At 36.5% G+C, this 19,059-nt stretch overlaps 4 protein-coding genes across 4 annotated transcripts; 3 read left to right on the plus strand and 1 right to left on the minus strand.

Moving 5' to 3' along the window:
- Positions 1-680: 680 nt before the first annotated feature.
- On the plus strand, positions 681-6,936 carry LOC111783651 (uncharacterized). The gene is made up of 12 exons (XM_023664569.2): positions 681-1,158; positions 1,269-1,353; positions 1,461-1,591; positions 1,673-1,775; positions 1,951-1,965; positions 2,400-2,545; positions 2,687-2,882; positions 4,020-4,094; positions 4,295-4,411; positions 4,762-4,806; positions 5,208-5,309; positions 6,390-6,936. The coding sequence occupies exons 1-12, from the start codon at positions 875-877 to the stop codon at positions 6,408-6,410; spliced, it is 1,320 nt and encodes a 439-aa protein (XP_023520337.2). The 5' UTR covers positions 681-874; the 3' UTR covers positions 6,411-6,936.
- Positions 6,937-7,419: 483 nt separating this feature from the next.
- Positions 7,420-9,064, plus strand: LOC111783271 (CBS domain-containing protein CBSX5). Its single transcript, XM_023664188.2, has 2 exons — positions 7,420-7,863; positions 8,002-9,064. Exons 1-2 carry the CDS (start codon positions 7,526-7,528, stop codon positions 8,867-8,869), a joined length of 1,206 nt encoding a protein of 401 aa, XP_023519956.2. The 5' UTR covers positions 7,420-7,525; the 3' UTR covers positions 8,870-9,064.
- Positions 9,065-10,145: 1,081 nt separating this feature from the next.
- Positions 10,146-13,002, plus strand: LOC111782589 (sphingolipid delta(4)-desaturase DES1-like). Its single transcript, XM_023663368.2, has 3 exons — positions 10,146-10,294; positions 10,384-10,624; positions 11,853-13,002. Exons 2-3 carry the CDS (start codon positions 10,469-10,471, stop codon positions 12,669-12,671), a joined length of 975 nt encoding a protein of 324 aa, XP_023519136.1. The 5' UTR covers positions 10,146-10,294; positions 10,384-10,468; the 3' UTR covers positions 12,672-13,002.
- Positions 13,003-16,084: 3,082 nt separating this feature from the next.
- On the minus strand, positions 16,085-18,418 carry LOC111782561 (E3 ubiquitin-protein ligase RMA1H1). Its single transcript, XM_023663334.2, has 2 exons — positions 18,267-18,418; positions 16,085-16,945 (listed from the first exon to the last, which is right to left on the minus strand). Exon 2 carries the CDS (start codon positions 16,900-16,902, stop codon positions 16,189-16,191), a length of 714 nt encoding a protein of 237 aa, XP_023519102.1. The 5' UTR covers positions 16,903-16,945; positions 18,267-18,418; the 3' UTR covers positions 16,085-16,188.
- Between the last annotated feature and the right edge of the window lie 641 nt (positions 18,419-19,059).

Genomic DNA, 19,059 nt, shown 5'->3' on the forward strand with positions numbered 1-19,059 from the left:
ATTTTTTTTAATGTAATTTGTTAATTATTTAACTAATTATCTAACTTAACTGCATTTTAGAGTGCTTTTGTGGGACCCCACGTCGGCCGAAAGGGAGAACAAAACATTCTTTAATAGGGGTGGAAATCTCTCCCTATCTGGCATGTTTTAAAAATCTTGAAGGAAAGCTTGAAATGACAACATAGAGAACAATATTTGCTAGCGGTGGGTTGCTGGTACAAATGGTATTAGAGTCAGACATATTGGTGTGTCAACGAGGACGTTGGGTCCCGAAATGGGTGGATTGTGAGATCTCACATCGGTTAGAGAGGGGAACGAAACATTTTTTATAAGGGTGTGGAAACCCAAAGAGGACAACATCTGATAACGATGAGTTTGAGTTGCCGTCTTAATTGAGTCTAGAGTCTTAAAACGTTATGTCGAGAGGAACTCTCTTTGAAAGGCTCTCATTTTTTATTTTTTAATATGAATAAGTTCGATTTTTTTTTTTTTTCTCCATATAAATAATACTCAAATCTTACTGAAAAAACTGTAGAAATTAAAATATACAAAATAATAAAAAATAAAGACATAGGCCCATCTGTCCAATTATTCAGAAATTTAAATATATTTCAGGTAAATTTATAAATTTTGGAAGATGGAAAATTAAGGTGAAAATTACCGGTAGGTTCATATATTTAACCTAAAAAAAAAAAGTTGAGGGATACGATGAATCGACTAGGGAATTGTCTGACAGTTGCATAAGGAGGGTCGACATGTCGTCATTTTTGGATTGGTCTCAACTCCATTGCTGAGATTTCGCGCCGGGCTTTCTGACAACTTCAGTTACTTCCCATTCTCTTTGCGATTCTGTGTTCCACAGAGAACAAGCAAGATGAACGGTGCTCAGGGATCGCATTCACTGGCCTTCAGGGTGATGAGGCTCTGTAGGCCGTCATTTCAAGTTGATTCTCCTCTCCGCCTCGATCCGGTCGATTTAGTCGCTGGCGAGGACATTTTTGACGACCCTGTGGCTGCTCGCCAACTCCCTCGTCTCCTTGAAGCCCAATTGTCCGACGAATCCGATTCCGATCCCAGCTACAGTTCCAGATTCCTTCTTCATGACTCCTCGGATGCTATGGGCCTCACTGGTCTCCTCGTACTCCCTCAAGCTTTCGGGTTTTTCTCTATTTCTCTGCCCCTTTCTTCTTTCATTCTGTGGATGAATTGATCTATTCGGATCTTTCTTTTGTTCATTGTTGGGGGCATGAATGGTGACCATCTTCCAGGGCGATTTATTTAGGCGAGACTTTCTGTAGCTATATCAGTGTGAATAATAGCTCCGATTTTGAAGTCAGGGACGTTATTATCAAGGTCGGTGTTCCTTCCTTTTAGGCGTTAGGAGTGTTTTCCTTTTATAACTTAGAGAAATTGGCCTGCTTCATCCACTCTGATTTGTGGTAGACGAGCTTTCCGTACAGGCAGAAATTCAAACGGAGAGGCAGAGAATCCTTCTTCTGGATTCATCAAAATCCCCTGTTGAAACTATACGTGCTGGGGGTCGTTACGACTTCATTGTCGAACACGATGTGAAGGAACTCGGAAGTCACACGTAAGAATCTCCTTGTTAGTTAAGTGAGAATCTCCTTGTTAGTTAAGTACGTATAAGTGATGCTTTATTTCATTCTTATAGGCTAGTCTGCACCGCATTGTACAATGATGGTGATGGTGAGCGTAAATATCTACCACAGTTTTTCAAGTTCATGGTTGCGAATCCACTCTCGGTCAGAACAAAGGTAATATGCTCTTCGGATCCTACAATTGCAGACACACAACTATTATTATACGGACATCTTTGCTTCAGTGGCCCTTTTCATTTCCCCTTCTATGAATTTTATGAAAGCTTTCAGTGGCTTTGGTTGCTTAGTTCTGGATTAATATCTGATATTTTTCAAATTACTTCATCTGCAGGTCCGTGTTGTGAAGGTATGTTTTGCTGACTAAAAGCAGTCAACGTAAGTTTAGAAAATGTCTCATAACTATCGTAGTTGACGTATATCTATTGCTTTTATATATCATAGTAAAGCTTTGAATTCGATTATAGCATATTGTTTTACATCCTAAAAGTATTCCTTTTTATCTTGGTTCTCTGAAATCCCTCTTTCTTCTTTAATATTTTGTAGGACGACTTGTGTTGATATAGCACAGTACTCTCAGCTCCTACTCAGTAGTTGTCTATTCTATGACCCTATAGTTATGCTGGATTCTAGATCTTGGTCGTATAAAGAATTAGTAGTGTTGCCACGTACTTTTCGATGCCACTGTACTTTTCGATTCCAGTTTTCCCGTGTTTGAAATTTTCATTAAGATAGCACTTCCTTGGTGAAAGCTATCAAATGATAGTTTTCTTTCTATCTCAGGAGAGTACATTCTTAGAAGCTTGCATTGAAAACCATACAAAATCAAATCTATTAATGGACCAAGTTGATTTTGAGCCTTCCCCAAACTGGAATGCAGTGATAATCAATGCTGATGAACATCACTCTGAACTTAAATCTACAACAAGGTATTGATCATTTGTCAATTCAGTGATATTAAATAATTGATAATCGTGCTAATTCATGCCTTGAATTTACCGTCATGGTTAGTTATTTTTCTATTTATTTTTTCCCTCATGGTCAAGCTTATGTTAATTTTTATGCTGCAGAGAGGTATTCAAGCCTCCTATATTGGTCAGATCAGGTGGAGGAATCCATAATTTTCTTTATCAATTGAAATTTTCAACGCATGGTTCTTCTCCTCGGAAAGTTGAGGGAAGTAATATTCTTGGTAAACTTCAGTTAACATGGCGTACAAATATGGGTGAACCTGGACGGCTACAAACACAACAGATTTTGGGTTCTGTGAGTGCTTATCATCATATAATAATTTAAAAATAAATTCAATTATATGGATTTTTGTTGTTTTTGGTTATTGGTAAGCTACCTCTTGCGTGCTGCAGAGGAATTATCTTCGCTTTATCAATTGACTACTGCCTATGGAATGTTAAGTTTTAAACCGTGTTAAAATTCTGGTATCCATTCTGTAAGTTGTGGAAATGGTTTCCAATTGTGGCACGATTCTTTTGTTTTGCAGCTTCTGAAATTTTTACTGACGCCTGTTTATCACATGATTTCAAGATTTTTTATTTCAGTTAAACCTTGCTTTGATCTTACACTTTTATTACCCTGCGGTCCCTGTCTAATGCCTCAGATGAATCCTGAAAGATGGTTGATAAGTGCATGGAAGATTGTTTACTGAGTATAAAATCATATTTAGAACATAGTTATGCGTAGGCTGAACACTGAATTTTTTCGTATAGAGAAAAAATATTAGAAATTTTAAACTATGGATGCTCAAAAAAATGATGTTGATGTCATCTATTAGCTACATGTTATTATAGCTTGTGTGTTTGCATGATATGTTTTGCAAATGCTATAAATCAGTACTTTTTACCTTATTTAAGAAACTAAATTTACCTTAATTTGAACTTAAGCTTTTGAGTTTAGTGATGATTTAATATAATATGAGCTGATTCAGATTGTGTGACTGCAAATGAATTATTAAAGAATTTATACTTTGTTTGTTGACATTGGCTCCTCAAAAAACTATAGCTAGAGCTAATATGTGCCATAAACCCAAAGGGGATGCATTTATATTAGATAAAAACTAAAGCAGGCTCTGTCTACAACTCTAATATATTGTTGTTGAAGTGTTGACTAAATTTATCATCACTCATTAGCTTTAAGTTTATAGATTCAGCATAATCAAAATTAAAAGTAGGAGGTCGTGTGTTCGAATGTTCTTATCATTTCCTCCCCTATTGACTTGTTGGCTTTTGTGCTAATTTCTAAGTCTACAGAGGGAGAGTGTTAAGAAATTAAATTTTTATAACCCATCAACTTAGAACTTTTGAGCTCAAGGGTGATTTGATGTATTATTATGATTTTGAGATTTATTAGCCGATATTTCTCTCATTGGTCATTTATGTTGTTTTGCAGCCCATTATTCGCAAGGAGCTTGAGCTTCATGTTATTGAGATGCCAGATGTTATCAGATTGGAGAGGCCTTTTACTGTAATTTCTCTTTTGTTATTGTGTTCTTCTGAAAAGTTCATCTAAAAAGTTGGATAAGATTAAAATTATTTAGTCATTTTCCAACGAGGTTGGAATCCATCTTTAATTCTGCCTCTTAATCTCTTGAGGATTATACATATCTTCTAATCTCTTTTCCCAGAGAGAATATTTTGGAATTGATTGATTTATTGCTTCTCCAGTTACATATGCGTCTCACAACACAGATTGAGAGGGAATTGGGCCCTTTTGAGGTTTGGATGTCACAAAATGGTTCAGATGAGGAAAAAGTTGTTATGGTTAATGGTCTACAGACAATGGTATGTTCACTCATCCTGTCTTAATCATCGTATCAAATCCTTTTATCAGAATTCATCTTTTCTGGTAATTCGTGTATTAGAATCTGGTGTAATTTCGTTTGGTGGGCCTATACCAATCCAATTGCCACGAACATAAGTATCTTTTCTAGTTTAACTTGTGTTTAGATACTTATGTTCAATATATGGGAACTTTCGCACTGCAATGCTAACCAATTAATTTGTTTCTTAATTCTGTGGAATGGTGAGGGATGGCATGTTGAAAGGTTGCCGAAACCAGAACTTTGAATTAGAACTTTATGCATCCATTTTATAAATGTGTTTCTCATTTTTGTACATGTAATTTTCAACAGGTCATACCAAGAGTTGAGCCACATGGTTCCACAGATTTCCACCTGGTATGAACAACAAATATATATAATGGGTTGTGATACGAGTTAGTCTGCAAGTGATTGCATTTCATTAAATAACAAAATTCTTCATTTATTGTACCATTCTATGCATGTGAGCGTCTTGGAGAGTTGGACCTTGTTTTGATGACGCTTAGTCGACACCCACCTTTATATTTTCTTTGGGCGTACATTTTATTTTTAAAAAAATTATATTGCCAAAAAAGTTGCTGTCTATCCTCTATTGCACATCATAATTAGACATTAGCTCTAATTAAAGCATGCAACTTGTTTGTTTCTTTCGTGATGAATTAAACACAAAATACATGCATTGAAAATGGTGTCCTATAGAGTAGAAAGCATTAAATCTCCATCATATTGACAATATTTAACTTCTTTTGTTCAACCAGAACCTCATTGCCACTAAACCCGGAGTTCAGAGAATCGCAGGCATTAAAGTCTTCGACACAAGGGAGAAGAAATCCTATGACCACCCTTTGCCAGATCTAGAGGTTTAAATTCTTCTTATTTATTTGATAGCAGCATTTTGATTTCCTTCCATGTGAATGTAAGATCTTGTCTGGGCACGTTTGCAGTTTCTATATTAGGTGTCTCTCGTTGAGAGATACCTATTATTGGTAAAATACTCTGAATGAATTGGATTAGATGTCAACTAGGGAGCATGGATGCTATTCGACTAGTGTCCGTGTTGGACGCGTTAAAGCACATTATTTGGAGTGTTCTTTTCATTTTATTAACTTTGGACATGCAGAGGAGACACGTAGGGGATGTGTAAGGGCACAATCAAGACACGTGGATCACCTACTGTGCGGAGAAAATAAGAAAGAAATTGAAAAGTGATGGTTCTTTTTTGGAACTGCAGTAAATAAAATAAGAAAACAAAAAGGTTTTGAAACTATATAAACGAAAATAGATAATTTCACTTGATTAACGTCAATAGTGATGGTTCTTTTTTGGAGTTGCAAGTTTTCCTTTAGGGGAGAAACTTTTTGTTTTGTGGAACACTTGAATTTCTTCTTTTGTTTGACAGTATCTTATCCTTACTTAAAGAGCTGAGATATACTTTATGGCATTTAAATTTACTTAAATCAAATTGATAAGGATTAAAGTTAGATGTATACTTTTTTTTCACCACATAATTCACTATATTTCAAAGCATTTATAATATGCGTAAAAGTATATGAAGTAATTATCAATGATACATTTTATTGTACATCTTTTGGTCCTGTTCTTTTACTGTTCTTAGGAAATGACTTGTCCCCCTATTTCTGCTTCTTAGGATGGACCTCTAAGATCCCTTACATAATTTAGTGTTTGTGCCGGCACTATAATTTACATAATGCTCCGGAATGTTGTGTATTTTCTAATGCTTGGATGTCTCATATATGTGAAAATATGAAAGAAAGGTATTCTATTGCTGGGAAGTTTTCCCAATATTTGAGGGGTTTTCTACTGTTTCTGATTAAACCTTGTAATCTAATTCATTTCCTCGTTTTGATCGAGGAACGTTATTCAAATTATGAAGTATAAACCTTCACTGCCAAACTCATGAAATCCATTTTTGGCTGCAGATTTATGTCGATCTGGAATGAACGTCTCGACTCGACTGATTTGGTCTTGACAAGACTCCTCACTTCCTGCATTGTTTAGGACACTAAGATGTAAACATCCCATGACCTGCATCATTCCTGGAATTCAGCAGCCTCATGGAACCAACGATCAAGCCCGACACTCGTTCTCAAGCGTGCGCTCAATAGAGACGCTCTTATTAGATGCCTACGGTACTCCATTCTCATTCTTTAGTTAGATTATTGCAAAAATGGTTTGTCCTTCAGGGCAGAAGGAAGCAACTGGGTAGCAATATGGACCCCTCCTTGGCCTTGTTTTTCAGATGCGATGGAGTAACAGAAGAGGGAAATGATTATATAACAGTGTGTTAATAATAGTGTTCACAAAAACAGAAATAACCCCTTAAAAACAGAAATGACCTTTCACTGTTATGAAGGGACGGATATGCTTCAAATAGCCGTACCGTACCGTACCAAATAATTATCTGTTTTATATTTTTTATAAAAATCTTTTGACTTAATTCAGCACATGGATTTTGTTTACCAATCATTGATATATTCTCGCAATGATTACGACAGTTGACCATATAGAGGATTTAATTCCGTGGCACAGTTGTAATTATTGGGTTGCAATAATCTCTTTAAATTATTTTCATCGTATAATTTTATCTTAAATCCCAAATCTCATAAAATAGATCATCCTTTATAACTGAATTCTTGCTTTTGTGTTCGTTTTTTTTTTCTTTTTCTCTAGCTTATTTGTTTATTTATTTAAATTAATTTCAATTATATCAATTAATTAATTAACCTTAAATTTATGTGATAAACGTAAGGATTTTTTTTTTTTTTTTTTTTTTAAAACAATAAAGAATTTTTTTTTACTCCAATTGGATAAATTAATTTTTAAAAAATATATATATTATGAATTGAAACGATCAGAAAAGGTAAACTAAAAACGCGTGCGCCACCCCTTGGATAGCCAACAAATCTCGCCCTATAAATTTGAAAAAATTCCCTCGAAGTCTTTTTATACTGGAAATCCGCCCGACGACCCGACCCGATCCGAATTTCTCTCTCTCTCTCTCTCTCTTGGAACCGCCATTTCTGTACCTTCATCGATTTATCTCCATTTCTCGTGCATGGCAGCGAGCTTGTTGGCCTGCGAGGTATCTGACCTATGTCTTGGAAAGCCTGCGCTTCGATCTATATCCATCTCCGCCACCGTCGCCGACGCGTTATCGATCGTGACGAGGATTGACGAAGGCTACATCAGCGTCTGGAGCTGTGGCGATCACTCCTCTAAGGACGACTTGGAATTGCATTGTCGATGCGTCGGTAAAGTATGCATGGTGGATATACTCTGTTTTCTCTGCAGACAAGAGAATTTGTTGCAACCGGCGATTGCGCTTCGATCTCCGATCTCTGTTTTGATTCCTGATGGACTTGGACTCGTTAGGCATTTGGAGCCTCATGCCAGGTTTGATTGAATATTGAAATAGTTGAAATTCTTGATTTGATTTAGATTTTGATAATGGTGATCGATTGTTCGTTAAATTGTGAAGTTAGGTTTTGCTCTGTGATGGATTGTTAACGTTTGTTCTTTTGCAATTTTCAGTTTGATGGAGGCGATTGATCTGATACTCGATGGAGTTCATAAGCTTGTTATCCCAATCAAAATGAGCACAAGCAAGAGGAAAAAGTACTTCCTGATGAAAGCATCGTCGAATTCCATCTCCACTCTCCATAACGATCGAGAATATTGCTGGCTCGGCGCGGAGGACATAATCCGCTACCTCCTCAACTCAATCGGAATTTTCAGCTCTACCGCCGCGGCTCCTATCAATTCCATGGACATAATTGATACAAACAACATTCTCGCCGTAAACTACGATGAGTCTGCTCTGTCTATTCTCCCCCTAATCTCGCAAGCGCTGATTCACCAATCCTCTGTCGCCATTGTTGACTTCGACGAGAAATTGATCGGCGAAATTTCGCCCTTCACGCTCAATTTCTCCGACGAGACGGTGGTGGCGGCTATTGCAACGCTCACAGCCGGTGAACTCATGGCGTATATAGACTGTGGCGGTCCCCCGGAGGATTTAGTGCAATTAGTGAAGGAAAGATTGGAAGAGAAAAACTTAGATGCGGTTCTGGAGTGGGTGGAGGAAGAATCATCAACAGTCTCATCATCATCGTCTTCAATTTGCTCTTCTTCAGATGATGAGTTTGGATCTGGATCTGGTTCTGGTTCTGGTTCTTGTTCGGGGAGAAGTGGAAAGATTGGTGGATATTCGGCGAGAGTAGTGAGGAGATCGGAGGCGATTGTTTGTTATCCATGGAACTCTTTGGTTGCAGTGATGATTCAAGCTTTATCTCACCGAGTCTGCTATGTGTGGGTGATTCAAGAGGACGGAACTCTCGCCGGAACTGTTACCTTCGCTTCTATGTTGGCCGTTTTGCGGGATAGATTAAAGTGTTTTTAAGAAAACATTCACAAAATTTCAAAGCATTTATGGAGTATCTTGATCTGGAACTCAATATGGATTGAACACGAACATCGTTGAACCAAATTCGAAACTAAATCAATGGAAAAATCTGAAACTGATTCGCCATAAACCCAACTGAACAGAACAACTTTACCAGTAAAAGCAGTAAACATAAAAGATATTTTGAAAAAAAATATATATATATATATATATCTGAACTTTTGAGATTGAACGAACCAAGATCTAGCAATATGTTTGTAATTTTTTTTAAGGAAGAATTCCCAATTTAAACCAATTGGATTAGATTTTTTGTATTGAGTTAGAATTATGTTAAAATAAAATTTTCAATTCGAAAATAGTGTTTTCGGTCTAATCCTAAGTACTTTTTAAAATATTAAGAATATACCGATGTGAGCGATGATTGCAACTTACAAATATTTTAAAATATTAAGAATATAACGATGTGAGCGATGATTGTTTGATATTTTAATTTATGTAGTATGAATAAATATAATTTTTAAAATAATTATAAAAAATAGTTCAAAAATTTTATATTGAGTTGAGTTATGAATTCAATTGAAGTTGCTTCAACAAAAAAAAAAAATTAATTTAGGTCCAAAATATTTTTAATCCAATCAGTATATACCTGTAGCTTTTATGGTGCACTCAGATAACACGTGCCTACTTAATTTATAACTATTTTATTTGATTTCAACTAACTAATATTAATTAAAACATCACTAATATTAACAAATATTAAAAGTATTATAAGGGAGAAAAGAAAAGGAAAAAAGGGAGGGCACATATTACTCAATTTTTTAGAAAATAAATTCAGCCGTTTGCAAAATTATTTGAAAAAAATGAGGTGTTTTCTATCTGGAAGTGGGAGCCACGTGGCCAGACTGGCTAAAGCTATGACAATGATTTGTCGAATATACCCATATTGTTCCTGTCACAAAAATTGGAAAAGAGAATAATGTTTTAATTAATGGTAATGTTGGTAAAAGTTAATTACTCAAAAATATCTTTCAATAACATCTTTAAATTTTTAATAGGAAATTAGAAAAATTTTAACGGATGATTTTATTTCATCTAAAATTAATTAATTTTTTTAATTTTTTTAATTTAGAAGTATTATTAAGACTTTTAAAAGATATTATTTTTTTTATTAATTTAGTCTTGAATTTATTGATTAAACGGTAATGAAACGAGTTTATAATTTTGTATCTAATAAATTAAAATTTTAAAAATATTATTTAATAAAAAAAATTTAAAAGAATAGGGTTTAGAGGAATCCATTGTCCACAGTGGCAAGTTGGGAGGCATAGGAAGATGGGTACTGCCGGAATACATCAGAGTCCACTCGAACGAAACGCCCTTCTCTAAATATAGCAGTCTCCTCCATTTCCATTTTCATATTTGGTCGGTCTTCTTCAATTCAATTCCAGGCCGTTCCTCTGCAACCAGTTTCCTGTATAAGTAACCGTTTCTTTCTCCTCCTTAATCCACAGCCAATTTCAACGCCAGGAGCCGCCAGGAGAGACAGAATCCGCCCAGGCATATTCCGGGAGCGAAGGTCAGCCGCAAGCAGAGGCAATGCGAGGAGGTGAAGAGAGAGATGAGGGTGTAATGGCCACTGACTTCTTCTGGTCATACACCGACGAGCCTCACGCTTCAAGGAGACGCCAAATTCTCTCGCAGTACCCTCAGATTCGGGAGCTCTTCGGTCCTGACCCGTGGGCTTGCTTCAAGGTTTCATTTGTTTCTCTATGATTTTACTGTTGTTGGTTCTGAGAATGTGGAGAGTCCTTGTCATTTTCTTGTCAAGATTTTTTGATTTCGTGTGTAGATCTGAATTGAGGTATTGCTGGTCGCACCACATGTCAATGGCTGAATCTGATCGGTGTTTGTTTGTTGTTCTGTTTGATTTTGAACGCCACCTCTGCCACATTGCTGCATTGGACATTGTTTTTCATTTTCTATTCACCACCAGATTACATCTCGCAAGTTGTATTGATCGAAAATCTACATTCTGAGATTCTGAAATTTTGTCGTTCTTATTGCTCTGGTTCAGTTTTTCTGCTAGATTCCTGTATTCTATCTTTCCCCCTTTTTTCCATCTATCGCTTGTTTGTTTGCTTTTTCCTTCCTTGAACATTTGTCTGTGTTGGATGATGGAAGTCCCACATCGACTAATTTAGGGAATGATCATGGGTTTATAAGTGAGGAATGCTAACTCCATTGGTATGAGGCCTTTTGGGGAAACCCAAAGCAAAGCCATGAGAGCTTATGCTCAAAGTGGACAATATCATACCATTGTGGAGAGTCGTGTTCGTCTAACATGGTATCAGAGCCATGCCCTAAACTTAGTCGTGCCAATAAATTGGTAAATCCTCAAATCCTCAAATATCGAACAAAGAACTCCTAAAGAAAAGGAGTCAAGCCCCTCCTCGAAGGCAGTCAAAAATGACTAAGACTCCAAAGGAGTCGAGCCTCGATTAAGGGGAGGCGCGCTTTGTTCGAGGGGAGGTGTTGGATGATGGAAGTCCCACATCGACTAATTTAGGGAATGATCATGGGTTTATAAGTGAGGAATGCTAACTCCATTGGTATGAGGCCTTTTGGGGAAACCCAAAGCAAAGCCATGAGAGCTTATGCTCAAAGTGGACAATATCATACCATTGTGGAGAGTCGTGTTCGTCTAACAGTCTGAACCTTCCGATTGTTTAGGTCTAAAATTGATTTAGACCTAAACAATCATTATTTTGAACTTTCCTGTGTTGTTTGCTCAACGAATCATAATTTGGATTCATCTGATGAAGAAAGTGAAGTTGCTAAGAATGTGAACAACCATTTTACACATTCACAAGTGACCTTGTAGTCTTAGAAATTAGCTATTGGAGTTTGAAAAACCAATCAATGATCTGTTCTTGTAATATAAAGTAATCCATTTGTTCTTCTCATTCTTGCAATCTTGCAGATTTCTGTGGTTGTTCTGCTTCAGTTATGGACTGCCACGACCCTTCACAATGCAGACTGGTTAAAGATATTGGCAATAGCCTACTTCTTTGGCTCTTTTCTGAACCACAATCTGTTCTTAGCTATTCACGAGCTCAGCCACAACCTTGCCTTCTCAACACCTGATCACAACAGGTGGCTCGGGATTTTTGCTAATCTCCCCATTGGAGTGCCCATGTCCATCACATTTCAGAAGTATCACCTAGAGCACCATCGCTTCCAGGGAGTGGATGGCATGGATATGGACGTTCCAAGCCAGACCGAAGCTCGTCTGGTGACTAATGTCATCTCAAAAGCTATATGGGTTGTCCTCCAACTCTTCTTCTATGCTCTCCGGCCATTGTTTCTAAAACCAAAGCCCCCAGGCCGGTGGGAGTTCATCAACTTCTTTATTCAGATAACTCTTGATGTTGCCATGGTTTACTTTTGGAGCTGGAAGTCTTTTGCTTACCTGATTCTCTCCACCTTCGTCGGTGGCGGGATGCATCCGATGGCTGGTCACTTCATTTCCGAACATTACGTATTCAATCCCAAACAAGAGACGTACTCTTACTACGGTCCTCTTAATCTTCTTACATGGAGTGTGGGTTACCATAATGAGCACCATGACTTCCCCAGGATCCCAGGAAACAAGCTTTACAAGGTGAAGGAGATTGCACCTGAATACTACAATGAATTAGATTCGTATAAATCATGGAGCCAGGTGATATACATGTACATTATGGACAGGTCAGTGGGGCCATTCAGTAGGATGAAGAGACTGTCAAAGAAACCCGAGTAGTCCATCCTTTTCTCTCCCCCTTTATATTCTTTTGTTTCATTCTTTTTCCATCTTTCTCTCTTGAGCTGGTTTTGCCATTGTGTTTTTGCCTACGTTCGTGGAGAGTTTATTTGTTCTACTTAGATTGTATAATAGCCGGGCATGTATGTTGACTGTACTGTAATCCATTTTCAGAGCTTTTTGAGGAACTGATTGTAAAAGGAGCCGAACATTGGCGAACTTCGATCCTCATAGGCTTGGTAATTGGTTTGCTTACAACTATTGTACCTATACTTTCAGGGCTGTGCCTCCATATTTTCATCTTAATGTCTAAATTCACTATCTTATCTAATCTTCATTCATGAACCATTTTATCCCTTTCTTCCTATTCACGAAACTCAAAATCATCCCTGCATGCACCATTTACTCAACTCACCAACACTTCATCAACCCACCAAACTAAAATCTAAGATCAAGTACAGCAAAAGCACCAAACTTGGAAGTGACAACAGCTACTTTTACTCCTTTCATGCGAAGAATTCGATAAACATGCTTTTGCATTATTGAAAACCAAACAAGATTTGGCTAATGGACAACATCAATTATAAGATATAGTGAGAAAAAAAATCAGCCAATGCTCTTAGCTTCAGTTCTTTCTTTCCAAGTGCCAAAAATTCAAATTCACATACTTCTAGCTCAAATAATGTTCTAGCCATTTAGCCATTATCCACAGAGAATTTCCTAGTAAGTGAAATCATACTCCAGATTATCTTAGGCAAGAAAAGACATAATTCAATCTCTGTAGTTCATACTCCGTGAACTAATGAAGTTACTCAAACAAATTCACTTAATCAAAGAATGTAGGAAGGAGCTGTTGGATGATGGAAGTCCCACATCGACTAATTTAGGGAATGATCATGGGTTTATAAGTGAGGAATGCTAACTCCATTGGTATGAGGCCTTTTGGGAAGCCCAAAGCAAAGCCATGAGAGCTTATGCTCAAAGTGGACAATATCATACCATTGTGGAGAGTCGTGTTCGTCTAACATGGTATCAGAGCCATGCCCTAAACTTAGTCGTGCCAATAAATTGGTAAATCCTCAAATCCTCAAATATCGAACAAAGAACTCCTAAAGAAAAGGAGTCAAGCCCCTCCTCGAAGGCAGTCAAAAATGACTAAGACTCCAAAGGAGTCGAGCCTCGATTAAGGGGAGGCGCACTTTGTTCGAGGGGAGGTGTTGGATGATGGAAGTCCCACATCGACTAATTTAGGGAATGATCATGGGTTTATAAGTGAGGAATGCTAACTCCATTGGTATGAGGCCTTTTGGGAAGCTCAAAGCAAAGCCATGAGAGAGAGCTTATGCTCAAAGTGGACAATATCATACCATTGTGGAGAGTCGTGTTCGTCTAACAGGAGCTTCTGATTTCTTAGCATGGAAAACCCGCGTGCCTTCCACGCTAATGCTTGGATCGCCCAATGGACTAATTTTCACATAAAGAGTCGCCGTTTTCAACTGATTAGTGTGGTAAGATCGGCCAGCTATAGCGTAGCGTGTTAAGGCTTTGGAGAAGAGCTTCTGATCCATAGATGAGGTCCGCAGAGAGCTCGCTTACGAAAGAAGAAGAAGAACAGTAAAAGAAAGGTAAAGCGGGAAACCAAGGTCATGAAGGTTTTACGAAGGTTTTGTTATTGGGCTGATGGGCTCGTTGAAATTACGAATATGGGCCTTCGATTGGTGTTTAGCCCAAAAGGACAACAGAATTACAAACTTCAGAATTGGGTTAAATTTTAGTATGTACATGTATATATTAAAAAAAATTTTAAAAAAATCTTTAATAAATATAGAATTCTCGTTATAAATTCAATTTATTTTTTTAAATTAAAATAAGTACCATATAATATACTAATCATATAATATTATAAAATAATAATTATATAAAACTTTTATATTGCATATGTACACTACTATACATATAATTAAACCTAGATCTATTTTTTTTATCATTCTATTTTTTATCAGCCTCCAAATTTTGTTATTTTTAAAATTTTGAAACGTGGTTGCAAGTTGTACATATTTCTGACTACTTTTTTAAAAAAATAAATTGTAAGTTTATTTGGTGAATTTTATGCCTATTTATACTCTTCATTTTTTTTTTATTATTATTTTACATTCATATGTGTTGGATGATTGGATGATGAAAGTCTAATTTAGGGAATAATGATGGTTTATAATAAAAGAATACTATCTTTGTGTGAAGTCTTTTGGGGAAGCCCAAAGCAAAGCCACGAGAGCTTACACTTAGAGTGGACAATATCATTCTATTTGTGGAGAGTCGTGTTCATCTAACATGGCATCAAAGTCATGCTCTAAACTTAGTCGTTCCAATAGATTGGTAAATCCTCAAATGTCGAACAAGGGATTCCAAAAGAAAAGGAGTCAAGCCTCGATTAAGTGACGTGTGGTTTGTTTGAGGGGAATAAATTCAGGATCAGTGGACGCTGGAAGGCGAGACGAAATTCAAAAGTTCATCAAGGAACTGAGGATTTACAGGCGATTCAAACATGTTCTGAGGTTTGATTTCTCAGTCAGTTAAGCCACTAGGGGACTAACCAATGATCTTATTATCTGTTACCTCCTAGATTATAAGTGATACTTGAATTGAGCTAAAATTCATGTCGGATAGTTTTTTTTTTTTTTTTTTTTTTTTTTTTTTTTTTTTTTTTGTCATTGATAGTTGTCTTGTTGTTCTGTCAAAGCCGTGTTTGTGCTGCCGCGTTCACTTTCATGCAACTTGCTTAATGCTTATCCTCTCGGTCTCTTTTTTCTATCTAACTTCTTGGCTCTGCAGGAAAATGTTTAACTTCCAATAATAACAAGCGCACTGGAAGGTGATTATATTTCTGAACTGCTGTGCCCTTGAAAAGTGTGCGGATAAAGACCTAACATAACAAGGTTCAATCATCCAAAATGAAAACTTTTTTACTAGCTCTTCTAGCGATTTAAAAACATGAGATGGAACCTAAAAATGGAAAAACCCAAGAACAACAATACCTACCAGCAGAAAACCCAAGAAGAACAATACCTACTAGCAATGAATTTTGACTATCACAAATTATATCAGAGCTAGACATTGAATGATGTGCCAGCAAAAAGGCTAAACATTGAAAGAGAGTGGCAGGAAGGACACTGGACATTGAAGGGGTGAATTATAAGATTACATGTCAATTCAGGGAAACAAAATATTCTTTACAATGGCGTGAAAACTTCTCCTTATTATACATGTTTTTAGAAACTTTCTCATAGCAATGCTTTTAAAATCAAGATAATATCTACTAGTAATCGGACCGAATCACTTCGAGGAAAGTTGTTAATTTGTTGAGGGCTGGAGCTAACTCTCTTTTAGCTCATGGTGTGTTGACGGAATGTGCATAATTTAACTTCTTACTTTTGTTAATGGGAAAGAAAAAAGATCTCTATCAGTACCTTTACAAAAATGGTTACAAACGAAAAATTACAGAAGCCCACAACTATAATTAGAATATAGCAAGGCACAAAACGAAGCAACAGAAGAGAAAAATTGATATCCTGTTAAGCGACTTCTCCTGCATTCTCAACTGGGGACTGCCACTCCCAGTAAGAGCATAAGAATTTGGGTGTGCATATAAGTTCTCTGAACTACCAAACAACCTACCATACACCGTCTCTCCAAACATCCTGGCTGTAGGATGGCCAAAACTACCGACCGGGTTGTCTTCCATGTTAAACAATGAGCTGCTGGAGTCCTCTTCATAACTGTCATACATATCAAAATTGTCGTTTTGATTTTGATATAGGTCTCCATAAACAAGCTGCTCACCAGAAGCATTATTAGACCCGATAGATGCCAGAACCTTGTTGCCGAAAGCTGATGGTCTTGGAGGTATGAGCAGCCCTCTGGGATCAACCTCAGCCTCTTTAGCAGATTGACCACGGCCGTAGAGAGGGACCATTGTCGTGTGGGAGATATCAGCCTTGCAAACTGGGCACTGCGGAGGCTCGTCGGGGAGGAGGGAGGCGCTCTGGACGTGAAGCCATTTGTAAATGCAAGGCCAGCAATAGAGGTGGCCACACAGAGTAACTATAGGCTCAGATGCAAACTCTAAACAAATGTTGCAGTCAAAGCAAGCCTTAAACTTCTCAGAATTTTCCATTGAAGAAGCTGGAACACACCTCCTCCATCTACGGGAAAAGTAGTGCTCAAAGGCCATATATAGAAGGCTTTCACAAATTTGCTTCACACCAGGATTTGATCTGCAACAGACATCATATAAAGAAAAAGAATCAAGAAAACATAATGTTGACGCAAGAACAAACAAAAGAAAACATAAATGGCCTCAAAGAGAAGCTAACCACTGGCAAAATGTTAAATAAATAAGAAAAACATGTCTTAATCCCCAACGGGAAGGTCATAGATAAGAAAATTGTGTAGCTACATTTTCTTATACCTTGATAATGGGATTGACACGAGTCATAACTCATAATGTAAGGAACTGTTCTATCCTACGGCCTTCAGTCTTGCCTTTGTCATGGCCCAACCATGCTCACAAATGTGATCAGATGGCCAGGCCAGAACCACACGAATCTTGTTCAGATGTTAATGAGATCAAAAGTTTCTGTCTTCAAGCCATTATTGACTAATTAGAATTAATTTGGTTAGGATTTATTTATAAGCTAATATCTGCAGAATGTCTTCAACTTTATACTTATAATAATTTGATCTCTTCCCTTTTAAATTCACAATTTCATTCCTAAAAGTCTGTGCAATTTTTTTTTTTTTTCTTTTGTCAAACATTTAATAAAAACTTGAATTTATCTGAAAGTTCGATACCAACCCATTGACTTCAGAAAACCATTTTGGACGACGTTTATTAATTCCATGAATAAGAAAAATGTGTGAGTTTTTTCTTTTTGAAATGAGATAAATGTCAAATTTCTATTAATGACAATGATAAAATCGAAAGGTCATTATTTGAATTAAAAAATGATGATCTTCCTCTAAACATATCAATGCAGACACCTAGAATTCAAGAATTGTTCCTAATATCAATCTGAGATCTTCAAAGTTAGAGAAACGGATTTCTGAAAAGACTAAAACAGTAAAAGAAAAATAAAAAATAAAAAACAGAGTTCTAATTTCATATATGTGAACGAGAGCGCGATCTCTATCTATAATCAGAGTGCTAATACGCATGGATTGATCGACTGAAAACAAATTCGAAGATCATCTTCTCTAACACTAAATGGCGACTGGCAAATACAACAAAGAACACCGCCAAGACAAATTCAGGAATATGACGTATTCCTAAGCCCTATGCAGATGAACGACGACAATATATTACTGAACAGAACAAACAGAAAAAGAATGGCCTCTGATTTTAATCCCAAAACACTCATGACTCAGAAGCAGAGATATGGAGCATCTTGCAAAGAAACACAGCAGATTTAAATTTGCTTCCAGTCATATTCGTACACATCAATCACAGTTGTAAACATCAAAGAACAAGTGTGATAGAGCAAAAAGATAATAAAAAGAAAAAAGAAAAGAAAAAAAAAGAAGAGGTTCATCTGTTACCGAGAGGCGTAGCGAAGAAGAAGAAGAAGAAGAATCACAGCGCGGGATCTCTGAACTTGAAAAGCTTCGAGAAATTGGTATCCTGTATACTGAAAACGACAGAGGGGAGAAAGAGGGAAACCAGTGCTCTTCGGGCGGGCGTAGACGGCATCAATTTATAGACGAAATTCAATAATTTTCCATTTTCGTTCTGGTGGGACTTGCGTGACGTCAGCCAGAGTATTTTTCACGTGTAGTTTTCGCACCAACTTAACTATGGTTATTTTTCTCGGTTAAATTGTAACTTACTCTTTAAATTTTCATCCATTTAATTCTCAAATTAATTTACCTTTAAATATAAAATTAAAATTTATGTCTAATGACACGGCCCAAACTCTTACTAAAAGTAACAATAAATAAATTTTCACAATAGGCAAAAACATGACGGGACAATACTATGTGGAGTAGAAAACCTATATGTCTTGAACTTCATTTATTGAACTTCCTGTAAAAATAAGCATCTGCTAACTCTGTGTCGGCAATTACAGTAATACAAAGGATGAAAGCATTATCTATAACATTCTATATTCTATTTTATGTTAGATATATTCGTAATTTTAAAAAATTAAATAAATAAATAATAAAGAAACTTATAATTTATATTATCATTTTAAAATTCAAATTATGATAGGAATAGTTATCCAATTTCTCCCTTTGATTTCCTAAAAAATTGAACCTTCAAAAATTCAAATCTCTATAAAAATAAAATCTAGTCATCTATTATTTAATTTTAATATAAACGTATTTATTAAGC

The sequence above is a fragment of the Cucurbita pepo genome, chromosome 20 (genome assembly GCF_057944985.1).
Source record: "Cucurbita pepo subsp. pepo isolate OVF chromosome 20, ASM5794498v1, whole genome shotgun sequence".
Classification (NCBI taxonomy): Eukaryota; Viridiplantae; Streptophyta; class Magnoliopsida; order Cucurbitales; family Cucurbitaceae; genus Cucurbita; species Cucurbita pepo.

Bases quoted from the DNA above. Each gene is read 5' to 3' on its own strand.
- LOC111783651 (XM_023664569.2), top strand. From the start codon at position 875: ATGAACGGTGCTCAGGGATCGCATTCACTGGCCTTCAGGGTGATGAGG. The intron at 4,095-4,294 runs GTAATTTCTCTT...TTGCTTCTCCAG, and splicing joins GATTGGAGAGGCCTTTTACT to TTACATATGCGTCTCACAAC. The intron at 4,412-4,761 runs GTATGTTCACTC...AATTTTCAACAG, and splicing joins TTAATGGTCTACAGACAATG to GTCATACCAAGAGTTGAGCC.
- LOC111783271 (XM_023664188.2), top strand. From the start codon at position 7,526: ATGGCAGCGAGCTTGTTGGCCTGCGAGGTATCTGACCTATGTCTTGGA. The intron at 7,864-8,001 runs GTTTGATTGAAT...TGCAATTTTCAG, and splicing joins CATTTGGAGCCTCATGCCAG to TTTGATGGAGGCGATTGATC.
- LOC111782589 (XM_023663368.2), top strand. From the start codon at position 10,469: ATGCGAGGAGGTGAAGAGAGAGATGAGGGTGTAATGGCCACTGACTTC. The intron at 10,625-11,852 runs GTTTCATTTGTT...GCAATCTTGCAG, and splicing joins ACCCGTGGGCTTGCTTCAAG to ATTTCTGTGGTTGTTCTGCT.
- LOC111782561 (XM_023663334.2), bottom strand. From the start codon at position 16,902: ATGGCCTTTGAGCACTACTTTTCCCGTAGATGGAGGAGGTGTGTTCCA.